Source organism: Festucalex cinctus, chromosome 17 (genome assembly GCF_051991245.1).
Source record: "Festucalex cinctus isolate MCC-2025b chromosome 17, RoL_Fcin_1.0, whole genome shotgun sequence".
Taxonomy (NCBI): Eukaryota; Metazoa; Chordata; class Actinopteri; order Syngnathiformes; family Syngnathidae; genus Festucalex; species Festucalex cinctus.
This window is the reverse complement of record NC_135427.1, coordinates 17,942,530-17,961,789: the sequence shown is the minus strand read 5'-3', so window position 1 is coordinate 17,961,789 and position 19,260 is coordinate 17,942,530. Positions and strand designations below refer to the sequence as shown.

General features: G+C 45.3%; 1 protein-coding gene across 2 annotated transcripts; it reads right to left on the bottom strand.

Annotated features, from left to right (window-relative positions):
- Positions 1–48: 48 nt before the first annotated feature.
- Positions 49–16,692, bottom strand: LOC144004939 (PH and SEC7 domain-containing protein 1-like). Of its 2 annotated transcripts, none has more exons than XM_077502672.1 (14): positions 16,566–16,692; positions 16,097–16,351; positions 15,316–15,462; positions 15,157–15,237; positions 14,470–14,582; positions 13,265–13,323; positions 12,223–12,312; positions 7,901–7,944; positions 6,223–6,419; positions 4,191–4,261; positions 3,965–4,122; positions 2,730–2,886; positions 2,479–2,622; positions 49–1,271 (listed from the first exon to the last, which is right to left on the bottom strand). In XM_077502672.1, the coding sequence occupies exons 1-14, from the start codon at positions 16,634–16,636 to the stop codon at positions 1,056–1,058; spliced, it is 1,803 nt and encodes a 600-aa protein (XP_077358798.1). In that variant the 5' UTR covers positions 16,637–16,692; the 3' UTR covers positions 49–1,055. The 2 variants fall into 2 exon arrangements, with proteins under 2 accessions (XP_077358798.1, XP_077358799.1); XM_077502673.1 differs by having other exon boundaries at positions 15,157–15,234.
- Between the last annotated feature and the right edge of the window lie 2,568 nt (positions 16,693–19,260).

Sequence of the window (19,260 nt, the reverse complement as noted above, 5' to 3'; positions counted from 1 at the left end):
CCTACTCAGAAGCATAATTTTTCCCCAAGTGAATGCAATACACAAGTGTACATTTCTCTTCCCAATGAAGAACCAAGAAGATTTTTTTTATTCAACCAGATGAAAATGTTTACAAATGAGCAGAAAGACGCGGCGGCAAATGTTAACGGGTCCGAAAGTGTAAATGGAATCTAACGAACATGCTTTAGTTACAATTGTCACGTTCACGCACCTCCTTCACGAGCACGCCTGTGTCCATCAGCCACCAGGTGGATGCGGGCACTATGGTTACCATGGTAACCAGCCTCCGCCTCCACCTGAAGTCAGTCACCAACGTGGGCCTTCATCTTGGACGTTAAAACCTAGCCACACACCTAGTGTGCATGTGCACACAGAACACAAGAGACGCATATATGTACACACACAAAACATACACGCCCCTATCAAATAAATGCGATTAATTGAAGGTGAAGAAGAGCTGAAAGTATGCGAGGGGGCGGGCCCTATGCACCGTGCTGCTTGCCAACCAATCAACAGCCAGTTTAAAAGATGATTGACACGTTGGAAATCCTGCTCCGACCTCCGTGGGCGTGTTCACGTCTGGTGCAGGGGGCAGGCAATTGCGCACCTGCTGTCAAAACATTCCAGATCTGTCTGGTGAGTCAAAGCACAGCGCCTCCTACTGGTGGTGGCCAACAACAACAACAAAACCAGACAGGAAGTGAAGAAGAACAAAGATGAAGAGAAGAGAAAATGAGAAGCGTCCGTACGCGCTCTTGTGGCCAAACAGGAAGTGATGACGCAAGGAGGAGGAAAAGTTGAAAGGTGGTGACAAAAGATAAAAAGGAACGAAAGGACAAGATAGCAAAAAATGGTATGAGAGAAGACGGCAAACAAGTCAAAGAAGCGCATGCGGCGCCTGGCCGCGCCCCTTCCTGTTGTGAGCGGGTGCCATTTTTGCTCCCTGCCCGTCCAGCGGGGCGGCGGGCCGAGGAGGCGGGACGTAGCGGGCGAGGGCCCCCGCCAACTGGCTCCAAAGCAAAGAAAAATCCCGTCGAGCGAGCGAGCGATCGTCATCACTTTTTGACGGCTTGCCGGTAACTGTGTCGCTGGACGTCGTGGCGAGCTTTGCCGGCCGCTCGGGGGGCATCGCGCAGGGTGGGGCTGGACTGCGCCCTCTGCAGGTCGCCGTCGTCCTCCTCCTCCAAGTCGGCCTCCTGCCCATCGCCATCATCGCCGCCGCCGTCCACCTTGGACCGCAGCAGGGCCACGTACGTCTCGTAGCGTGTTTTCTGCGCAAGTCAAAGTCAGCATTGCAGCTCAGCATGTCACAAACATGTTTCCAGTGTGTTTTTTAACTCTCACGTCATAAACATTTTATGCAAAATATATTTTCATCCCATGAATGGAAAGTAAGAAGAATGAATTGTCCAAATATTCAATGGCGCCAATTTTTGTAGGTTTTCATTTCTTTTTTTGTGAAGTTTTTCATTTCATTTTTTGTTCTTTTTTTTGGAAGGTTTTCATGTGTATGCAAGCGTGCAACAGCCAATATGACGTCAACATTTTGGAATGGAAAAATACATTCTGACCAATTTGGAAATACAATTAAAAGAAATGTCAATAATGCCACGGGGTATTTATTGACTTGTGCATGCAAATACGTGATGCAAAACTTTTAGCAGTTTGTACGGTGGCCCTCAAGTGCAAAACACAAAATGGAAAAAAATGAACACGACTTGCAAATCAAAAAACACAAACCAAAAAAAAAAATAAAAAAATACACAAAAACAAAAAATAAAAAAATAAAGGTAATGGTAAAAACAAAACAAAAAAAGTTAAAAAAAACTCAAAAACAAAAAAACAAAACAAAAAAAGGTAATGGTAAGAAAAAGAAAAAGTAATTCCAAACACAAATCAGAAAACACAAAAATAAAAAATAAAAAACACAAAAAAAACACAAAAAGGTAATGGTAAAAAAAATAAATAAATAATAATAATCCCAAACACAAATCAGAAAACTCAAAAACAAAAACAAAAACAAAAAAAAAACAAAAAGGTAATGCTAAAAAAAAATTACAAAAATAAATAAAAATAAATAAAAGTTATCCCAAACACAAATCAGAAAACACAAACAAAACAAAACAACACAAAAAAAAATAAATAAATACAAAAACAAAACAGTAATGCTAAAAAAATATAAAAAAAATAAAATTAAATACTGATTTGTGTTTGGGATGACCTTTTTGTTAGTGTGATTTTTGATTTGATTTGCTGTTTTGTTTTTGTGTCTTTTTGATTTGGACTTGTGCCACCGTTTGTTTTTTTGTTTTTGCACTTGAGGGCCACCGTATGTTTGACATTCCAAAGTCTTGAAATCCATTTGAAGGAATTTGGCGGTGAAAAAGTGGGCGCCATTGTCGTCCGACGTCAATGAACTGATGACATCATCATCACACACGTGTTGACGGACGGTGGCCATGCCACGCACGCACGCACCTCAAAGTGTAGATGCTGGTCCCTCTGCTGGTACTGGTCCAGCTCCCTGGCTTTGAGTTTGGGTCCGGGCGGGCACGACTGCAGCTCGGCCAGCTCCGAAGACACGCAACGCAAACGGGCCTCGTGCGAGCGCAGCTGCTCCTCCTACACACACGCGTGACACGACACGCCTCATCATCAACATGCCATCATGCATGTTCCTCCCGTGTTGGAATCAGCTCACGTGTCACTCAAATCGTTTCCTGGCTCACCTGGCTGAGTTTGGACATGTTGCCCGGCAACAGCGGCCTGCTGAACTTCTTGTGGGAGGCGACGGCGGCGGCAGTGGCGGGCGGCAGGGGCGGAGCCGAGAAGGAGGCCGCCACCGTGTTGATGCAGGTGATCCACGAGTGCATCTGCTCGGCGTTTCTGTGTGGGACAAAACATCAGCCGGCGAAACAAACTCAACACATCGTCAATCCTGATTATTATTATTGTTATTATTATACTTTTGCAATTTTCATTTTTAGTCACTTTTGATTTCGTTTTGAGTTTTGTTTGTTTTAATTTTGTTAGTTTTAATTAGTTTTCTGTTGGTTTTTATTAGTTTTAGTTCTTTAATAAATACTTTATTTTAGTTTAGTTTCAGTTAGTTTCAGTATTAGTTTTAGTTTTAAAAAAAAGTGTATTACTTGTGCGCAATATTAAAAAAAATAGTATGGGAGCGACGTCATCTATCTGCTGCCAGATGATGTCACTTCTGTGTGACACACTTTCAAATGTCATTTTTCCGGTTCATATCAAAATTAATCTCCTTCAAATCCCATTTCAAATCATCCCCAAAATGAAATGAATAGCCAAAGACTAAAACAAAGGACATTTTTGCTATCATTATTGTTAGTTTTGTAATCATAAAATGTAGTTTCAGTTATTTGTTTTTTTAAAAAGCATTTTCATTTTTTTTTTAATATATTTTTGATACTTGCCAACTCAAGGCCACTTTGTTGTTTGTAATAAAGATGGAAACTGTAAATGAAGTTTTCAACAACAACAAAAAATTCATTGTTATTTTATTTTATTAACAAAATTGTTTTTTGAATTTGACTTTTAGTTACTTGATCATGACACCCGCAAGCCAACGAGTGGACAACCTGTCGACTTTTTCTTTTTTTTTTTGGCTCAAAGTAAAAATAAAAACTGAACGTCAACATTTGCAAAAGCAAACCAACATTTACGAACTCGCAGAGTTGAAGATTGGCAGAATCTGGCCCACAGTGGTTCAAAGGTGAAAGGTCAGCATCCAACCTCCGCTCACCCAACCACCAAACTGGCGAGCGAAATCACACATTGACGCCATCTTACGCAAACGGCCAATGGGAAAAGGCCCCTCAAGGCCCGGGCAGCGTGGGGAGGCGGGGCTTGATTATGTGGGACAAACGCCGGCTGGAACTGGAGCAAGGCCTCATTTTTTGTGTCTCACGCACGCACATTCTCGAAGGTGACTTACGGCGCCTGGAAGAGGAAGAGGCGCCAGTCGGCGGTGCGCAGGTAGAAGACGTTGGCGCGCTTGCTGTAGTCGGCCGCTCGGATGGCCAGCGAGTGATGGATGGAAACGGCGTTCTTCAGGTCGTCGTCCGTCAGTGGCTTGTCGGCGCGGTACTCGCCCTGGATCATCGGCGGGCGGGTTAGCGGCGGCGGCGGCGGCAGCCGGCGGCGCTTTAGGCGCGACTCACCTTCTGCAGGTAGAGGATCAGCCCCTTCAAGATGGCGTAGAAAGTCTTCCAGCCGCGCTTGCCTCGCGGCGCTGACACAAAAAAACAAAACAACTAAACAACATAGGCTTCACTTGCAACACGTTGGAACAAATGCATTCACCTGAAAAAATAACATTCTGCATCTGCAAGGATTTTTTTTTCACGATAATGGCAATATTGCGATATCGCCGTCAGGCTTATTAAAGTTTTGCAATTTTTCATTTGAGTTCTTTTGATTTCATTTTGAGTTTGTTTTTTTTAAAATGTAGTTAGTTTTCATTCGTTTTCAGAGTAGTTCTGTTAGTTTTGATCAGTTTTAGTTCTTTAACTCATTTGCTCCCAATAACATGTAAATACGTTTTTTTTTTATGTTTTAAGTGTCCCAAAGACGTATTTATACGTTTTTGTTTTTGTTTTTTAATGCTAGAGCATACAGAAGGCTTTGGTGCAACCTCTCAACTGCAAAGAACGGTTGCAGAAATGGTAATTATTACACAAATGGCCAGCAGGTGGCAGCAGAGCAAAGGAGATCAACCAGGGCCATCTAGAAAAAAAAGCTCAATTACTTACAATTTTAAATCATTTGTGAAAACTGATGAAACTTAGCTCTCTTCTAATGCTAATTGCTGCAAAACGGAAACAGATAGAAACATACTTTTTTTCCTGATGAAAGAAGAGACTTTAATCTTTCTTTTGCTTTTATAGCAATAGAACACAATATTCTGTGGGCCTTGCAAAATCAGTCAAAATCCAGTAAAACAGCCGGGAGCGAACAGGATTTTTCTGTGAAAATGGCTGGGAGTGAATGAGTTAATAAATGTTTCCTTTTAGTTATTTTTTTTTAAACGTGTATGAATTGTGTGCACTATTTAAAAAATAGCATGGGAGGGACATCATCTTTTGGTGCTTTTATATTGGCTGCTGCAAAATAACGTCACTTCTGTGTGACACTCTTTCAAACGTCCTTATTCAGGCGGTTCATATCAAAATAAATGTACTTAAAAATCATATTTCAAATCATCCCCAAAGGCTCATGCTTCAATTCATTACCAAAGACTAAAACAAAAGACATTTTTGCGTTAATTATAGTTAGTTTTGTAAACATAAAATGTACCTTGAGTTATTTTGATTTTTTAAACAGCATTATCACTTTTATTTGATTCCGTTAACGAAATTGTTTTTTGAATTTGAGTTTTTTCGTTAGTTTTAGTTAACTCAAATCAGCTTGATCGTGATATTGAAACTGCCACCATATTTCATTGTCGTCATGTATTAAAAGCAGAACAATTGTTCAGAAAGTCAGGTTGATTTCCATGTGTGCAGTTTGGCACCCTCTGGTGGATTTTTATTATTTTTTTAATGCAGTTTAATTTTACAAGGCATCTTTTGGCCCTTCTATGTTTCAAATCCAGATGAAGGGGAATGTAATATGCTTGTGAAGAGAGTCAGTTAGCAAGTAAGTGCCTCAATATGAAGTTTTATGAAAGATTGTAGGTCGTTAATATGCATATTGTGGTTTTTTTTGTATAAGCTCTTTTTTTTCTTTTTTTTTTTACTATTGTGTCTTTTTTTTTTTTTTTATCGCCAACCTCCCCACAATGGGGTATATGCCACGGAAGAGGTGGGACTTCCGACTTCCGTGATTTTGCACATCAGTTTGGTTCCGGTCCGGTTTGCGAACGCGCAACCGAGGGGTACAAAGTCGGAAGCACAAGTTTTGACACAGCCCACACGTCTCAAACCAAACCGGAACCAAACTGATGTGCAAAAACAGTCCCGCCTCTTCCGTGGCATATACCCCATATCGTGATAATTATCATACAGTGACCTTCATATGGTGAGAATATCGTATGGTGATGTTTGGATATGGTTCATTTCTGAACACTCATCCAAAACGGAGGCAGCGTGAATATGCATTCATATTTTTTCAAAGTGCTTCACTAGTTCCACATTTTCAAAACTCAAAAAAACAAACGAAAGCGAATCCCTCCCGAATGTGCTTCTGACGTACTTCTCTTCCCGTCCGAGTCGGCGTGCACTTTGCGCACCAGGAAGCCGTTCTTGTACAGCGGCGTCCCGCACGGCGCCGTCTCGTCCGCCGCCAGCGTGTCGTCGTCGTCGCCGCCGCCGCCGCACTTGGCCGACCGGGACGAGTCACACAGGCTGTCGCCGAGTTCCGAGAAGGACTTCCGCAGCTCCTCCTCGTCACTATGGAGACGGCAAATCACGTGAGTTGTGGGAACCTCTGGCTACGATACCATATGCCATACAAGGCTCACAATAACCATTATCTCATCATATGACGATACCGCCATTATCCATATATTTCTCAGGTAATAAATCCATGATAATCTAAGATAAAACTAATAATAAATAATAATAATAATAATAATAATAATATAAATAAATACATAACATACTAATACAATTACTAAATATTAATAAATAATAATAATTAAAAATAAATATTAAAAATAAAAGAATAAAAAAATTCATAATATTATAATACAAATAATATAAATAAATATAAATATAATATAAATGCATAATATAATATATAAATATATATATATATATATATATATATATATATAATATATGAAATATAAATAAAAAATAAAATAAAAATAAAAATAATAATAAATAATAATGCTAATAACAATAATAATAAACTAAGCTGATGAGTCTTCTTCGCCTGAAGACTTGCGTCCATTTCCCCGCCACACTTATGAAGTTCTCCCCCTAGTGGCCCACCAAGTCATTGCTCAATAAGTCATGAACAATGGAGCTGTTCTAGTGGCTGTGTATTAACGACAAATATCACAATACTTGTGTAGACGTATCGATAATCGATTGGGAGAGACAAAGTATCATGATTTATTGCAAGATCGATATATCGTCACACTCCTAGTGAGCGCCACCCAAACTAAGGCGGTTGCTTGCGTGCGCGGTGTCACGTTGCCGTGGTAACCGCACAGCAACTTCAGCTGGCAACACAAATAGTTAGGAGAATGTTTTGAAAGGTAAAAAGTCAAACAAATCAAAGTCTACTCGTAAGCAGGCAAACGAGTGGCACTCGTCGGCTCAGCAGGGGGCGCCCTGCGCTTCCAAACGCAAGCAGGCCAATCGGCACGGAGCCTGTTGCCTGGCAACTGCTGCACTGCCTTGAGCCCCTTCTTACTAACAAGGGGGGAGGGAGTGGAGAGGGATGTGTTTCCACGGTTACACCTCACCGTGCTGTGCCAATTCCACACACACACACACAGACAGACACACACACACACACACACACACAGAGGGTACGACCACGCCCCCTCAGGTGGTCATGTGACGTCATCAAACGGCGTCGTCATGGAGATGAAGTATTTTGCTCCCGCAGCTATTCCGGGAGAGGAAGTGGGAGGAAGCAGGTGAGGCGAGAGGAGTGAGCGAGCGAGTGAGCGGTCGCCATGGCAACAAAGCCCAGCCATCCACTCGCTCGCCTGCCTAATTGGCACCTCCTCCCAGCTTGGGCAGGCGAGCGGTGTCAACGTTCACAATCATTCACGCCTTTTCTCATTTTGAACGACTCAGGACGAATGCTTGTTGGCTTTTGTGGACTCGGCGACAACGCAATCGTTGAATGGTCGGACGGCGTGCAGGTGTCAAACAATCGGCGCTTGTTGCTTGTGGGGATGCAAACGACTTACAGGGTCCACTGCAGCTTCTGAGTCTTGATCGAGTTGTAGAGCGCCTGCCGAAAACATCAACAAACGTGTTGGTTAGCATCGCGCAAGCTAACTGACCGCTAGCATCGTACAAGCTAACTAAGTGTTAGCATTGCACAAGCTAACTAAGTTTAGCATCACACAAGCTAACTGAACGTTAGCATCGCACAAGCTAACTGGGCGTTAGCTAACAGTTGGCGATCAATTAGCGATGGGATCGCGATTGGAGGCCACGATTTGGTTCCATGACTTCACGTGCATTTTTTGAGAAGACACAAACAAGTTTCACGTCACATTTTCACAAATTTGCTGGAAGCTCAAAGTGTCTGCTAGCATAAGTGTGTAGATGTCAAGTTTCAGGAAGACCAAAAAAATTGCAATTTTGCTGAAAAGCATCAGATAAAGAAGATGCTCACATTTCAACTCTAAAGTTTTTACATCTGCTGAACTGATTGACTGGCAGCCATTTTGACAGAAGCAACCCCCTTCGCTTCCGGCTGTTTTACTGGATTTTGACGGATTTTTTAAAGGCTCACAGTGTTGTGTTCTATTGCTATCAAAACATGGAACCCAGCATAAAGTCTCTTCTTTAATCAGGAAAAAAAAAGTATATTTCTATCTGTTTCTCTTTTGCAGCAATTAGCATTAGAAAATATCTAAGTTTCATCAAGATTCACATTTCTGGTGAAAACAGTGGGGAAAAGAGCTTGTTGCAACATGGCCCTGGTTGAGCTCTTATACTCTGCTGCCACCTGCTGGCCGCTTTTTGTAATAACTACCATTGCTTTAAGTGACCTCTTCATGTCAGAAGACACATCAAAGTCTTCTGTACGCACTAGCATAAAAATCAACAACGCTAACAACGACAATGTATAAATGTGTTTTTGGGAGTGCGTGACAAAGTATAAAAAATGTATTTATACATTTTTGGGTTTGAATGAGTTAAAAGACATTTTTTGTCACACAAGAGGGCCCAGTGACCTCTTCTATACTGTATGTTTGATCTTGAGGTGAGTATTAAGGTTTCCGTTCGGGGTCAGTTAGCAACCAATTAGTGAGCAATTAGCTGGCGATGATATCATCAGAAGCAGGAAGTCATTTGCACAAATCATGGCAAGTAGCTAGTAGGGATGTAACGATAATGGCAATATGGTGATATTAAAACTGCCACAATATAGCATTGTGGTCATGTCACGATATTAAAAGCAGCACATCTGTTAAAAAAAAAAGTCAGTTTGATTTGCATTTGTGCAGTTGTAGCACCCTCTGGTGGCTAGTTTTTTAGTGCAGTTGAATTTTCACGAGGTATGTTTTGGCCTTTCTATCTTTAAAATCCACATTAATGGTCAGATGAATAATAATATGCTTGTGAAGCGAGTCAATATGTGGAAGAACTCTTGTGCTAGCATTAGCAAGTAAGTTCCTCAATATTAGTTGTTTATTCGAGATTAGCTTGTTTATGCATTGCACAAAATTGTGTGGGTTTTTTTGAGTATAAGACCTTTTTTTTGTATCGCCAACCTCCCCACAATATGGTGATAATGATGGTATGGTGATGTTTGGATATGGTTCCATCCGTGCTAGCGAGTGACCAATGTCTCGGTTAGCAACATGCTAGCTAGCGAGCAGCTGGCGACGGGTCAGCAAGCCGTTAAGCGGTGACGTGGCGACACCCGGACCCAAAGTCCACTTGGTTGCCACGGCGACGCCGTTGGGCATGTACCTTCCTCCTCTTGCGAGCCTGCGGGTGGTTCTGTCCGTCCTGAGCTTTCCCCAGCAGGTCCGGAAAGACGAGCGGCTTGAGGGATCGCGAGCGCGGCGTCCTGGGATAGCGGAAGGGGTCCATCATGCGGAAATCGCGGCCGTAGCGCACCGTGCACAGCGAACGCGAGCGCAGGCGTCCCGCCGAGTGCAGGCTGTTCACGCCGATCATGGTGGCAAAAAAAAAAAAACGGGAAGCGGACGGGTACGAGAGTGGCGGTCAATCAGTGTCCTGGCGTGCGCGCACCTGATGCGGCCGCGTCCATGGCCGCTGCACAACTTCTGTGAGGGGGCGTGTGCGGAGACGGGGGGAGGCGAGGAGCGCCGATTTCGAGTGGGGGGGGGGGGCGGGGCGTCAACGCTCAGACTTGCCGTCGGGATTCCAAAAGAGCGTCGCTTTCGTCACAAGCTGACGCGAAGCCGAGCGAAACGAAAAACGAAAAATAAGCTTCCTGTTGCTAGCGGTGATTCTCTGTTTTGTCCCAGCAGGCATATTCTTTTTTCCGTCCTTCCTTTTGTGTTGCCACGGCGACCAGAAGGCGAGATCCGCCGAATGTCACCAGCCCAAATGGCTTTCTCGCTCTCGCTCCGTCTTCTCGCTCACTTCCTCTCGCTGCTCGCTCGTACCGCCCCCGTACGTACCGTCGCCCGCCCTCCTCCGTCCCTCCCTCCCTCCCTCCCGTTCCGTTTGCTCTTCGCACATTCAGGCGCTGACGAGCAGCTCGTGTGGGAGAAAGGTGCAAATGTTCGCCAGCAACTTACCATCCACTTCCTGTCGCACTCTCACTCTCTGTGTGAGTGAGAGAGAGAGAGAGGCAGACCAAGTGTGCGTCACAGTGTGCGTTTGTGTGGGTTACGTTTAGGGTTAGGGAAAGTGCCTTTTTCTTTGCCTTATTCTGGGATCCATACATGCATGTTTTTTCCAGGTTGAACTACCATTATGGGGACCAGGGTTAGGGTTTTAAAATTGTGGGCACATTTTGGTGGGTGGTCCCCACAAGTTCAGACTTGGCTTTCAATTGGGTTATGGTTGAGGTTAGGCGAAGGAATTTTTGGATGGTTGAGCTTAGGGAAAGGCATTATATTATGTCCCCACCATGATACAAACACAAACGTGTGTGTACACTTGTACATACTACATTGTGAGGACCAAAATATGTCTTTATACAACAGAATGAGGACATTTTTATTGAGTACCCGCCTACTGCCTGAAGCCAGCTGGGATAGGTTCCAGCAACCCCCGCAACCCTTGTGAGGAGTAAGCAGGTTAGGAAAATGGATGGACAATGGAGGACAGTTTGGCCGGTCCTCACAACTCAAGACCTCTTTTGGAGGGTTAAGACTTTTGTTTTTCGAGTTTAGCTTTGAATTGGGATTGTAATGGTGGCAGGCAATCATTTTTCATGGTTGAGCTTAGGGAAATGCATGATGTCAATGACGTCCCCACAATGATACAAAAATTGTGTGTATGTATGTGTGTGTGTGTAAGTGTACATATGACATTGTGAGGACCAAACTACAACTTTATCCAACCGAATGAGGACATTTTTGTGAAGTGAGGACATTTTGGCTGATCCTCACTTTGCAAGACCTCCTTTTGAGGGTCAAGACTTGCTTTTAGAGTTTAGCTTTGAATTGGGTTGTGGTTGGGGTTCGTGTTAGGCAATCATTTTTGATGGTTGAGGTTAGGGTAAGGGCCTAGGAAATGCATTATGTCAGTGGATGTCCCCACAATGATATATGTACAAGTACGTGTGTGTATGCGTGAGAGAGCGAAGGTGAATATGAGAGATAACAAGTGTGTATGTGAGAAGGAGAAATATGAAAGTGTTGATCACGGCGGCCTCTAGGGGGCGACACCACCACGAAGACCAATTTTGACAATCGGCTTTTTGTTCTTCCTGTTTTTTTGCTGCAAACGATAACAAAAATCGCATTTTGGCAATTTGCAAGCTCAAACAAGAAGACAATCTTGCTTCAAAAAAATGGAAACGCTAATGCTAAGGCGACGCTAACCAACGCAAAGAGGAACAATACCAAAGTGATGCTAACGCTAATGAGAATGTTGTTGGCTGACGGGAGCTCATCATGAGCGCCAGACGACAAACTAACCACATCTAACGAGCTCGTTAGGAAGAGGAAACCACAAGCCGAGCGGCGGATGCGGCCGACGCCTCGTCTCCATGGCGATCGGCCCGAGAGACCAAAAGGGGGATTGATGGCATCTATGTGTTACCGTGGCAACCACTCAGCGCTTGGGGACTTCACGCGGGAAGGAAGGAAGGAAGCCACGCACGCATTTGGCATGTTTACGCACACGCATAAAAATAAAGATAGAGCTTTGACGCCAGCTAATGAAGACAGTGAGCTAATGAAGGGACGAGGAGGGGAGGGGGCGACGAAAAAAAAAAGCAAACAAAAAAAAAGTAAACACATTGAAGGAAAAAAAAGAGGACAAAGAAAAGTAAGATGGGAATGCAGAAACGCGGCGGCCATATTTCCACTCAAACGTGGCACATGCGTGTGTGCGTGTGCGTGCTTACTTTGAGCAGATGTTTGGGGAAGTTTCGTCCGTCATTGAGGCCGTCCAACGTGCGGGCAAATTGCGGCCAAGATGTCCGCTCGTCAACATTCTGAAAAAAACAAAAACAAAAAACATTTCAAATCATCAACAGTGCTTTGAAAATGTTTCGAACCAGCAAGCAACAAATGTGGTCTTTTCCTGTCATGTGACCAACAATCAAATCAAACCAAAACTTTGCTTTTTAAAAAAACGAAAACTCACTGAAACCACATTTTATCTTTAAAAAACTAATTAAAACTAATTATTATTATTATTATAGCAAAAAGAAGCCCTCCATTTTCATCTTGGGTAATTAATTTCATGCATGAGACTTTGAGGATGATTTTTGATCTTAACTGGAAAAAGGATGTTTGAAAATGTGTCACACACAAGTGACATCATCGAGCAGCAGCCAATAGTAAAGCACCAAAAGATGACGTCGCTCTCATGCTGTTTTTTTTAAATATTGTGCATAAGTAATGCACATAAAAAAATAAAATTAAAAAAATAATAATACTGAAACTAATCCAAAACTAAGCATTTATTAAATATTTAAAACTAATAAAAACTACATAATTAAAACTAATAAAAACTAACAAAACCACCCTGAAAACTAATTAAAATTAAATAAATAAATAAAAAATCAAATAAAAAATACATTTAAAAAAATAATAAAATAAGACTTATTTGACATTAACCGGAATAATGTTTGTGACAGTGTGTCTGTCACACAGAAGTGACGTCATCTCGCAGCAGCCAATAGCAAAGCACCAAAAGATGATGTCGCTCCCATGCAGTTTTTGAAATATTGTGCACAAGTCATACACATAAAAAATAAAACTAATACTAAAACTAACTAAAACTAAACTAAAACTAAGCATTTATTAAAGAACTAAAATAAATAAAAAATAAAAAAATAAAAACACCCTGAAAACTAATTAAAAAATCAAAACTAACTCAAAACAAAATTGCAAAACAATAACAACCCTGCCAACAACGAACGCACGCACGCACGCACTTACGGGTCGGTGCAGGTCGGCGTTGAGCAGCACGAGCGCACGCGTCAGCGCGTGGACGCCATCTGAGGAGGAAAAACAACATTTGACACGCTCGCCAACATTTTCATTTGTCAAATTGGCAAATTCTGCCAATAAGATGGATTATTGATCGCTTGTTCAATCCATTCGAATTGTTAGATCTGCATTTGTGGGATTAACTTGCGTCGCATTTATGCAACAAGTGACCAACGGATGGTCATGCTGGCCTCAAACGGCCCGAGTGCAAAGGTCAAACGGCGCCTGACAAAATCGTCGCGAGCTCGATCGATCGTCTGTACTTTTTTGCAGTCGTTAACGTGATCAAGTCGCACGCGTGTGACCAATTTGTCCCACGCATTCAGCTTTTCAATTAGCGCAACTCGTCAATTGCGCTTCAAACGCGGGACACGCTCGCTCGCGTTTGCTACAACGGGACACTCGTCACATATCACATTTGCACTTGGAAGATAAAAAGTTAAAAGTCATCCAAAATAAAATAAATATCAAAAATAAAAAAGTAAGTATCCATCCATCCATTTTCTTAACCGCTTGCTCCTCACAAGGGTCGCAGGGGGTGCTGGCGCCTATCTCAGCTGGCTTCGGGCAGTAGGCGGGGGACACCCTGGACTGGTTGCCAACCAATCGCAGGGCACACGGAGACGAACAACCATCCACACTCACACGCACACCTCGGGACAATTCAGAGCAACCAATTAACCTGCCATGCATGTCTTTGGAATGTGGGAGGAGACCGGAGTACCCGGAGAAGACCCACGCAGGCACGGGGAGAACATGCAAACTCCACCCAGGAAGGCCGGAGCCTGGACTCGAACCCGAGTCCTCAGAACTGGGAGGCAGACGTGCTAACCAGTCATCCACCATGCGGCCAAAACAGGAAGTAAGTAAGTTAAAATTAAATAAATAAATAAATAAATAAATAAATAAATAAATAAATAAATAAATAAATAACAAATAAATAAGTAAGTATGTAAAAAAAAAAAAAAGAAAGTATGGACCTGTAAAATACTTTCATATCAAATTTGGCTTGATCATCTTGGAAGGTGATCTTGAATTTTTTTTGTTTGTTTGTTTTTCTTCTTTCAGCAAATTCCAACTCCCGACTGCTGGTGCGTATGCGACGTGCGGGCCACGCATACGTGTGTCTGCACGAGAGTGTTGCGTGTTCTCACCCTCGTTGGCGAGGCAGCTGGGGTTGCACACAAAATAGCGGCGGGAGAAATGCCACAGCAACCTGTCGTCATCTTCAGCCTCCCCCAACGACGCCACCTGCTTCAGGAAGGTCCTGCACACATGCAGTTCACCACCAGAGGGCATTGTTGACAAATGTACAGCATCTTGACATGCGCAAGCGCCACTGATCTATATATATATGACTGGATAGTGGATAATACAAGACCTTTGAGGTCGTGAGGCCACCAAATTGCTCCTCCCAAGAAACATTTCATGTTTTAAATAGGACTTATGTATAAACGATAGGCTTAATAATGTTTAGTATACGTGTATATTTTTTTATGAAAGAATTGTAACTGTCATTCAACAAAAGATGTCTCTGGCAAATCGAATATTGGGGTTGAAGGAAATGAGCAATAGGAAGAAAAAGGGGGTCTTCAAAGCCGCAAAAACAACACCCACTTGTTAATTTATTTATTTTTTACCCTAGCACAAACCCCGCCTCCAGCCTGTTACTAAGTGCCTCCAAGTTGTATATGTCTCATCTGTACATAGAGCCAGCATATAGTCGTCTGCTGGCGAGTTCGGAGGAGCAAGATGGCCACCCTGTGACTTTGAAAGCTTGCACTTGCATCTATCGGATATCCAGTCATATATACAGGTCAGTGATATGCACACAAACACACCTGAGTGCTCGGTCCAGCGGGAGGTTGGAGAAGTCAAAGAGTCGCAGGTACTCGTCGGCCAGCAGGCGGCTGAAGTCGCTGCTGCCACACGACAACGAGAGAAGAAGAAGAAGAAGAAGAAGATGACGATGGCGAAAAATGCGGCGTGAGGCGACTTACTTCCTGCTCAGCCGGTGCGCCGCATCCTCCTGGCAGAAGCCATCCAAGCGGTAGAGTCGTCGCGCCAGGTGGCGGGCGGTGGCCCGCCGAGAGGCGTCGTCGTCGTTTCGCCGGCGCTCCGTCGCCCCCCGCAGGATCGCCTCCTCCCTGCACACAACCACCACATTCATTTCCTCAGGCATTTGTTTTTAAATTTTTAATTATACTTTTTATATCTGTTTTTATTTTCACTTTTACTCATCTATTTACTTATTTAGTCATTTATTTATTTTGAATTTTGGCAGTTTTGGTCTGCCAAGTCGAAATGTTATTCAAATGAGGGGACGGTCCTCAGCTTGTCTTGGGTCTCGCCGATAAAATAATTAAATAAATGGCTAAATAAATAAATAAATAAATGCGTAAAAGTGAAAATAAAAACGGACATAAAAAATATAATTCAAAAGTTAAATACAAATGCATTTATTTATTTATATATTTATTTATTTATGTACATATTATTTTTTGTTCTTTTTATTTCCATTTATATTTATTTTTTTGGATATAATTTTTAAATGATATTTTTTCTGTCTGTTTTTAATTTCACTTGTAGTCATTCATTCATTTATTTATTTGGTCATTTATTTCTTTTGAATTTTGTCAGTTTTGGTCCTCCATCCATTTCATCCTTTGGCTAGCAACCAATCGGTCGTTTGCCACGTCTGGCGACCAATCGGTGCGGCAGCACTGAAATGGAGCCGGCCGGCAAAGGAACTGGCAGTTTTTCGAAAGCGGAGCAGCTGACCTGGGTGGCAAGTAGGCCCGCCTCCCGGGGGGCGTGTCCTCCCAGCCGGCGCTCAGCCTCTCGCTGGACGGCGGCCGCGTGGCCTCCGAGTCGGCGGCGGCGTCCAGGCTGTGGTAGGACGTGCCCTTGGCGCGCGCCGACTCCACGATGCTCTCAAAATGGCGGCTGAAGGCGTCCTCGCCCTTGCCGCCCGCCCGCAACGAGACGGGCGACTTGAGCGGCGGCTGATGTTCGTCCAAGAAGCACGCTGACGATCTGCGCGAAAAAAAAAAGAAGACATTTTTGTTCGCTGGGATGGTTTTGAAAATGAAAATTTAAAATTTAAAAATGAATTGCACAATTTCAACACAAAAGTGAACAGCAACATTTTTTTGTTTTCCTTCGCAAGGATGTTGATGTCAAGTCGTGAAATGGATTTGAGTGACGAGGTTCTCATCAATATCAGGTACGAGTCACGTGTGTGGCGTACCTCTTCCTGCATGGGAAGCCTTCTTCCTGTTCCTGCACCGCATCCTGTTGCTTCCTGTCGTCTCCTTGCATCCTCACGCTTGCCCAGCTCACCACCTCCTCCTCCTCCTCCTCCTCCTCCTCCTCCTCCTCCTCCTCCTCCTCCTCCTCCTGGCGGTCTCTCTGGCCGCTCCCCCTTTCCTTAGCTTGCAAGCCCAACCCGGGCCCCCGAGGACTCCGTCGAGGACTCGCCCCAGGGACGTTTGCATCAGCCGGGTCCTGCCCGTCCATCAGCAGCTCGTCGATGTCCGTCTCTCGGTAGCATCGCAGCGGGACGGCGTCCAGGTCCGTCTCCGAGTACTTGAGGGTCCGGTGGACGGCGGGCGTTTCGGGGGGCGGGGACACCAATTCCACCTCCACGTGTCCGAGGTGCTGACCGGCGGCGAGCGGGGGCAGGGACGAGGGGGGCGTAGGGGTGGGCGACTCGCTGGAGTTTGCGCTGGGCGGTGCTGTGGAAGCGTCCACAACATCTGCATGAAGAAAAAAAAAAAAGTTGAGCAGATGTTGAAAATTGCTCTTGGCACGTTGACAAGTGTCAGCGTTTTGTCCAGTGGCGCTGTGGAAATGGACGGAGGCGGCGTGGCAACAGTCGGATGTCACAACAGTCAGATGCGGAGACAGTCGATGTGACGACAATCGGGTGTGATGACAGTCGGATGTGACAACAGTCGGTGTGACAACAGTTGGGTGTGACGACAATCGGGTGTGACAACAGTCGGATGTGACGACAGTCGGATGCGGAGACAGTCGGTGTGATGACAGTCGGGTGTGAAGACAATCGGGTGTGACAACATTCGGATGTGACGACAGTCAGATGTGGAGACAGTTGGTGTGACAACAGTCGGATGTGATGACAGTCGGATGTAGAGACAGTCGTGTGACGACAGTAGGATATGGCAACAGTGGATGTGACGACAGTCTAATGTGACGGCAGTTGGATGTGAAGACAGTCGGATGTGACGACATTCAGAATGCGACGACAGTCGGATGTGATGACAGTCGGATGTGACGACAGACAGGTGTGATGACAGTCGGATGTAGAGACAGTCGTGTGACGACAGTAGGATGTGGCGAAAGTGGATGTGACAAAAGTCAGATGTGACGGCAGTTGGATGTGAAGACAGTCGGATGTGACGACAGTCGGGTGTGACAACATTCAGAATGCGACGACAGTCGATGTGACAACAGACAGGTGTGATGACAGTCGGATGTGATGACAGTCGGGTGTGACGACACAGTTGGGTGTGACGACAGCCGGTTGTGACGACAGTCGGAAGTGGTGACAGTCGGATGTGGCAACAGTCGGATGTGGCATCAGTCGGATGTGGTGATGAGAGTTGGATGTGGTAACAGTTGGATGCAGCGACAGTCGGGTGTGACAACGGTCAGATGCAGTGACAGTCGGAGGTGGCAACAGTCGGATGTGGCAACATAACAAAGTGGCAACATAACAAAGTGGCAATCAGAACAAAGCAAGACGTGAACGTTTGGATGTGTTGAGTGAGGATCGAGCGGACAACGTCCAACAAGAGCACAAACGACTTGTGGCTTACTTGCGGGTCCGCTGCCGGCGTCCTCGCCGACTCCAAAGAGGAACTCCCACTTGGCGCGAGCCATCTTCTGACAATGAAGCGACAGGATGGGCGGCGCGCTGTCCGTCTGCAACAGCAACAACAACAACAAATATTGACATTTGAAATTGGCACAATGTTTCAAGCCCGGTTGTGGCTTGGGGATTGCGGGTCCCACCTGTATTCCGGAGGTGGTGTGGTGGTGTCCGGACAGGACGGACTCCGGCGACAAGCACTCGCGCTCCCCCAAACTTCCTGTCACGCCGCTGGAGCTGGGCGAGGATCCTCCCGTGGCCTCCAAAAGGCGCTCGTTCTCCTCGTCGGGAGAGTCCGGGACCACAACGGGTCCGAGTAGGAGGCGCTCCCGCCTTCTCTGCTCAGCTCGCTTATGTCGCGTTGTCGGGCTGAGGGACCCGGAAGCCTCCTCACCGTCCGGGACCGGACCGCCACTCACCGTCTCAGCGGAGGGGTCCTCCATCCTCGGACTGGTGAAGTCTTGGAAGATCAGATCCAAGTCGTCTCCCTTTTCTTGGTATCCGGAGCCCCTCCGGCGAAAGCCGGCGTACGTTTGCCGGCATCGACGCAGGCCGGGGCTGTCGGACGGTCGCAGGTGAGCCAGGGACGCCCCGGGGTCCCTGATGGGGGAGCTGAGGTCGGTGGGAGGGTGCGAGGGTTGGTGGATGCGGGGTGGAAGAGAGGGCGACCCTACAGCGGGATCCCGCTCCGCAGCCGCCACCACGTGGACCGGGATGTTCATCTTCAGGCTTTGCCGTCCAGATGGTTTGGGACGAATACGGCGGACGGACGAAGGTTTCGCCACCTCGCTCAACTGGTTTAAGCCTTCCGTGATGTCATCAGCCAAGCGGGCGGGTCCACACGAGCTCAAAATTGGACTTTGGGACGGCGGACTCAGAGGCCAGCCCCACGTTCGGCGCTCTTGTGTCTTCATGTCGCGGTGCAGAACCGGAGAACCGGACCAGGACTGACAACGGGCCGGACGGGAGGTCCGAGACCAGGCCGAGCGCTCCAGCGCGTGTGCCACTTTGATCCGCAATAACGGCGATCCAAACTCCTCCAGAGCACGTC

Coding starts and splice junctions, on each gene's coding strand:
- LOC144004939 (XM_077502672.1), bottom strand. CDS start 16,636: ATGCAAGGAGACGACAGGAAGCAACAGGATGCGGTGCAGGAACAGGAA. Junction 13,324..14,469: donor CAGCTGCCTCGCCAACGAGG/GTGAGAACACGC, acceptor TTTCCTCCTCAG/ATGGCGTCCACGCGCTGACG. Junction 2,623..2,729: donor ACATGTCCAAACTCAGCCAG/GTGAGCCAGGAA, acceptor GCGTGTGTGTAG/GAGGAGCAGCTGCGCTCGCA.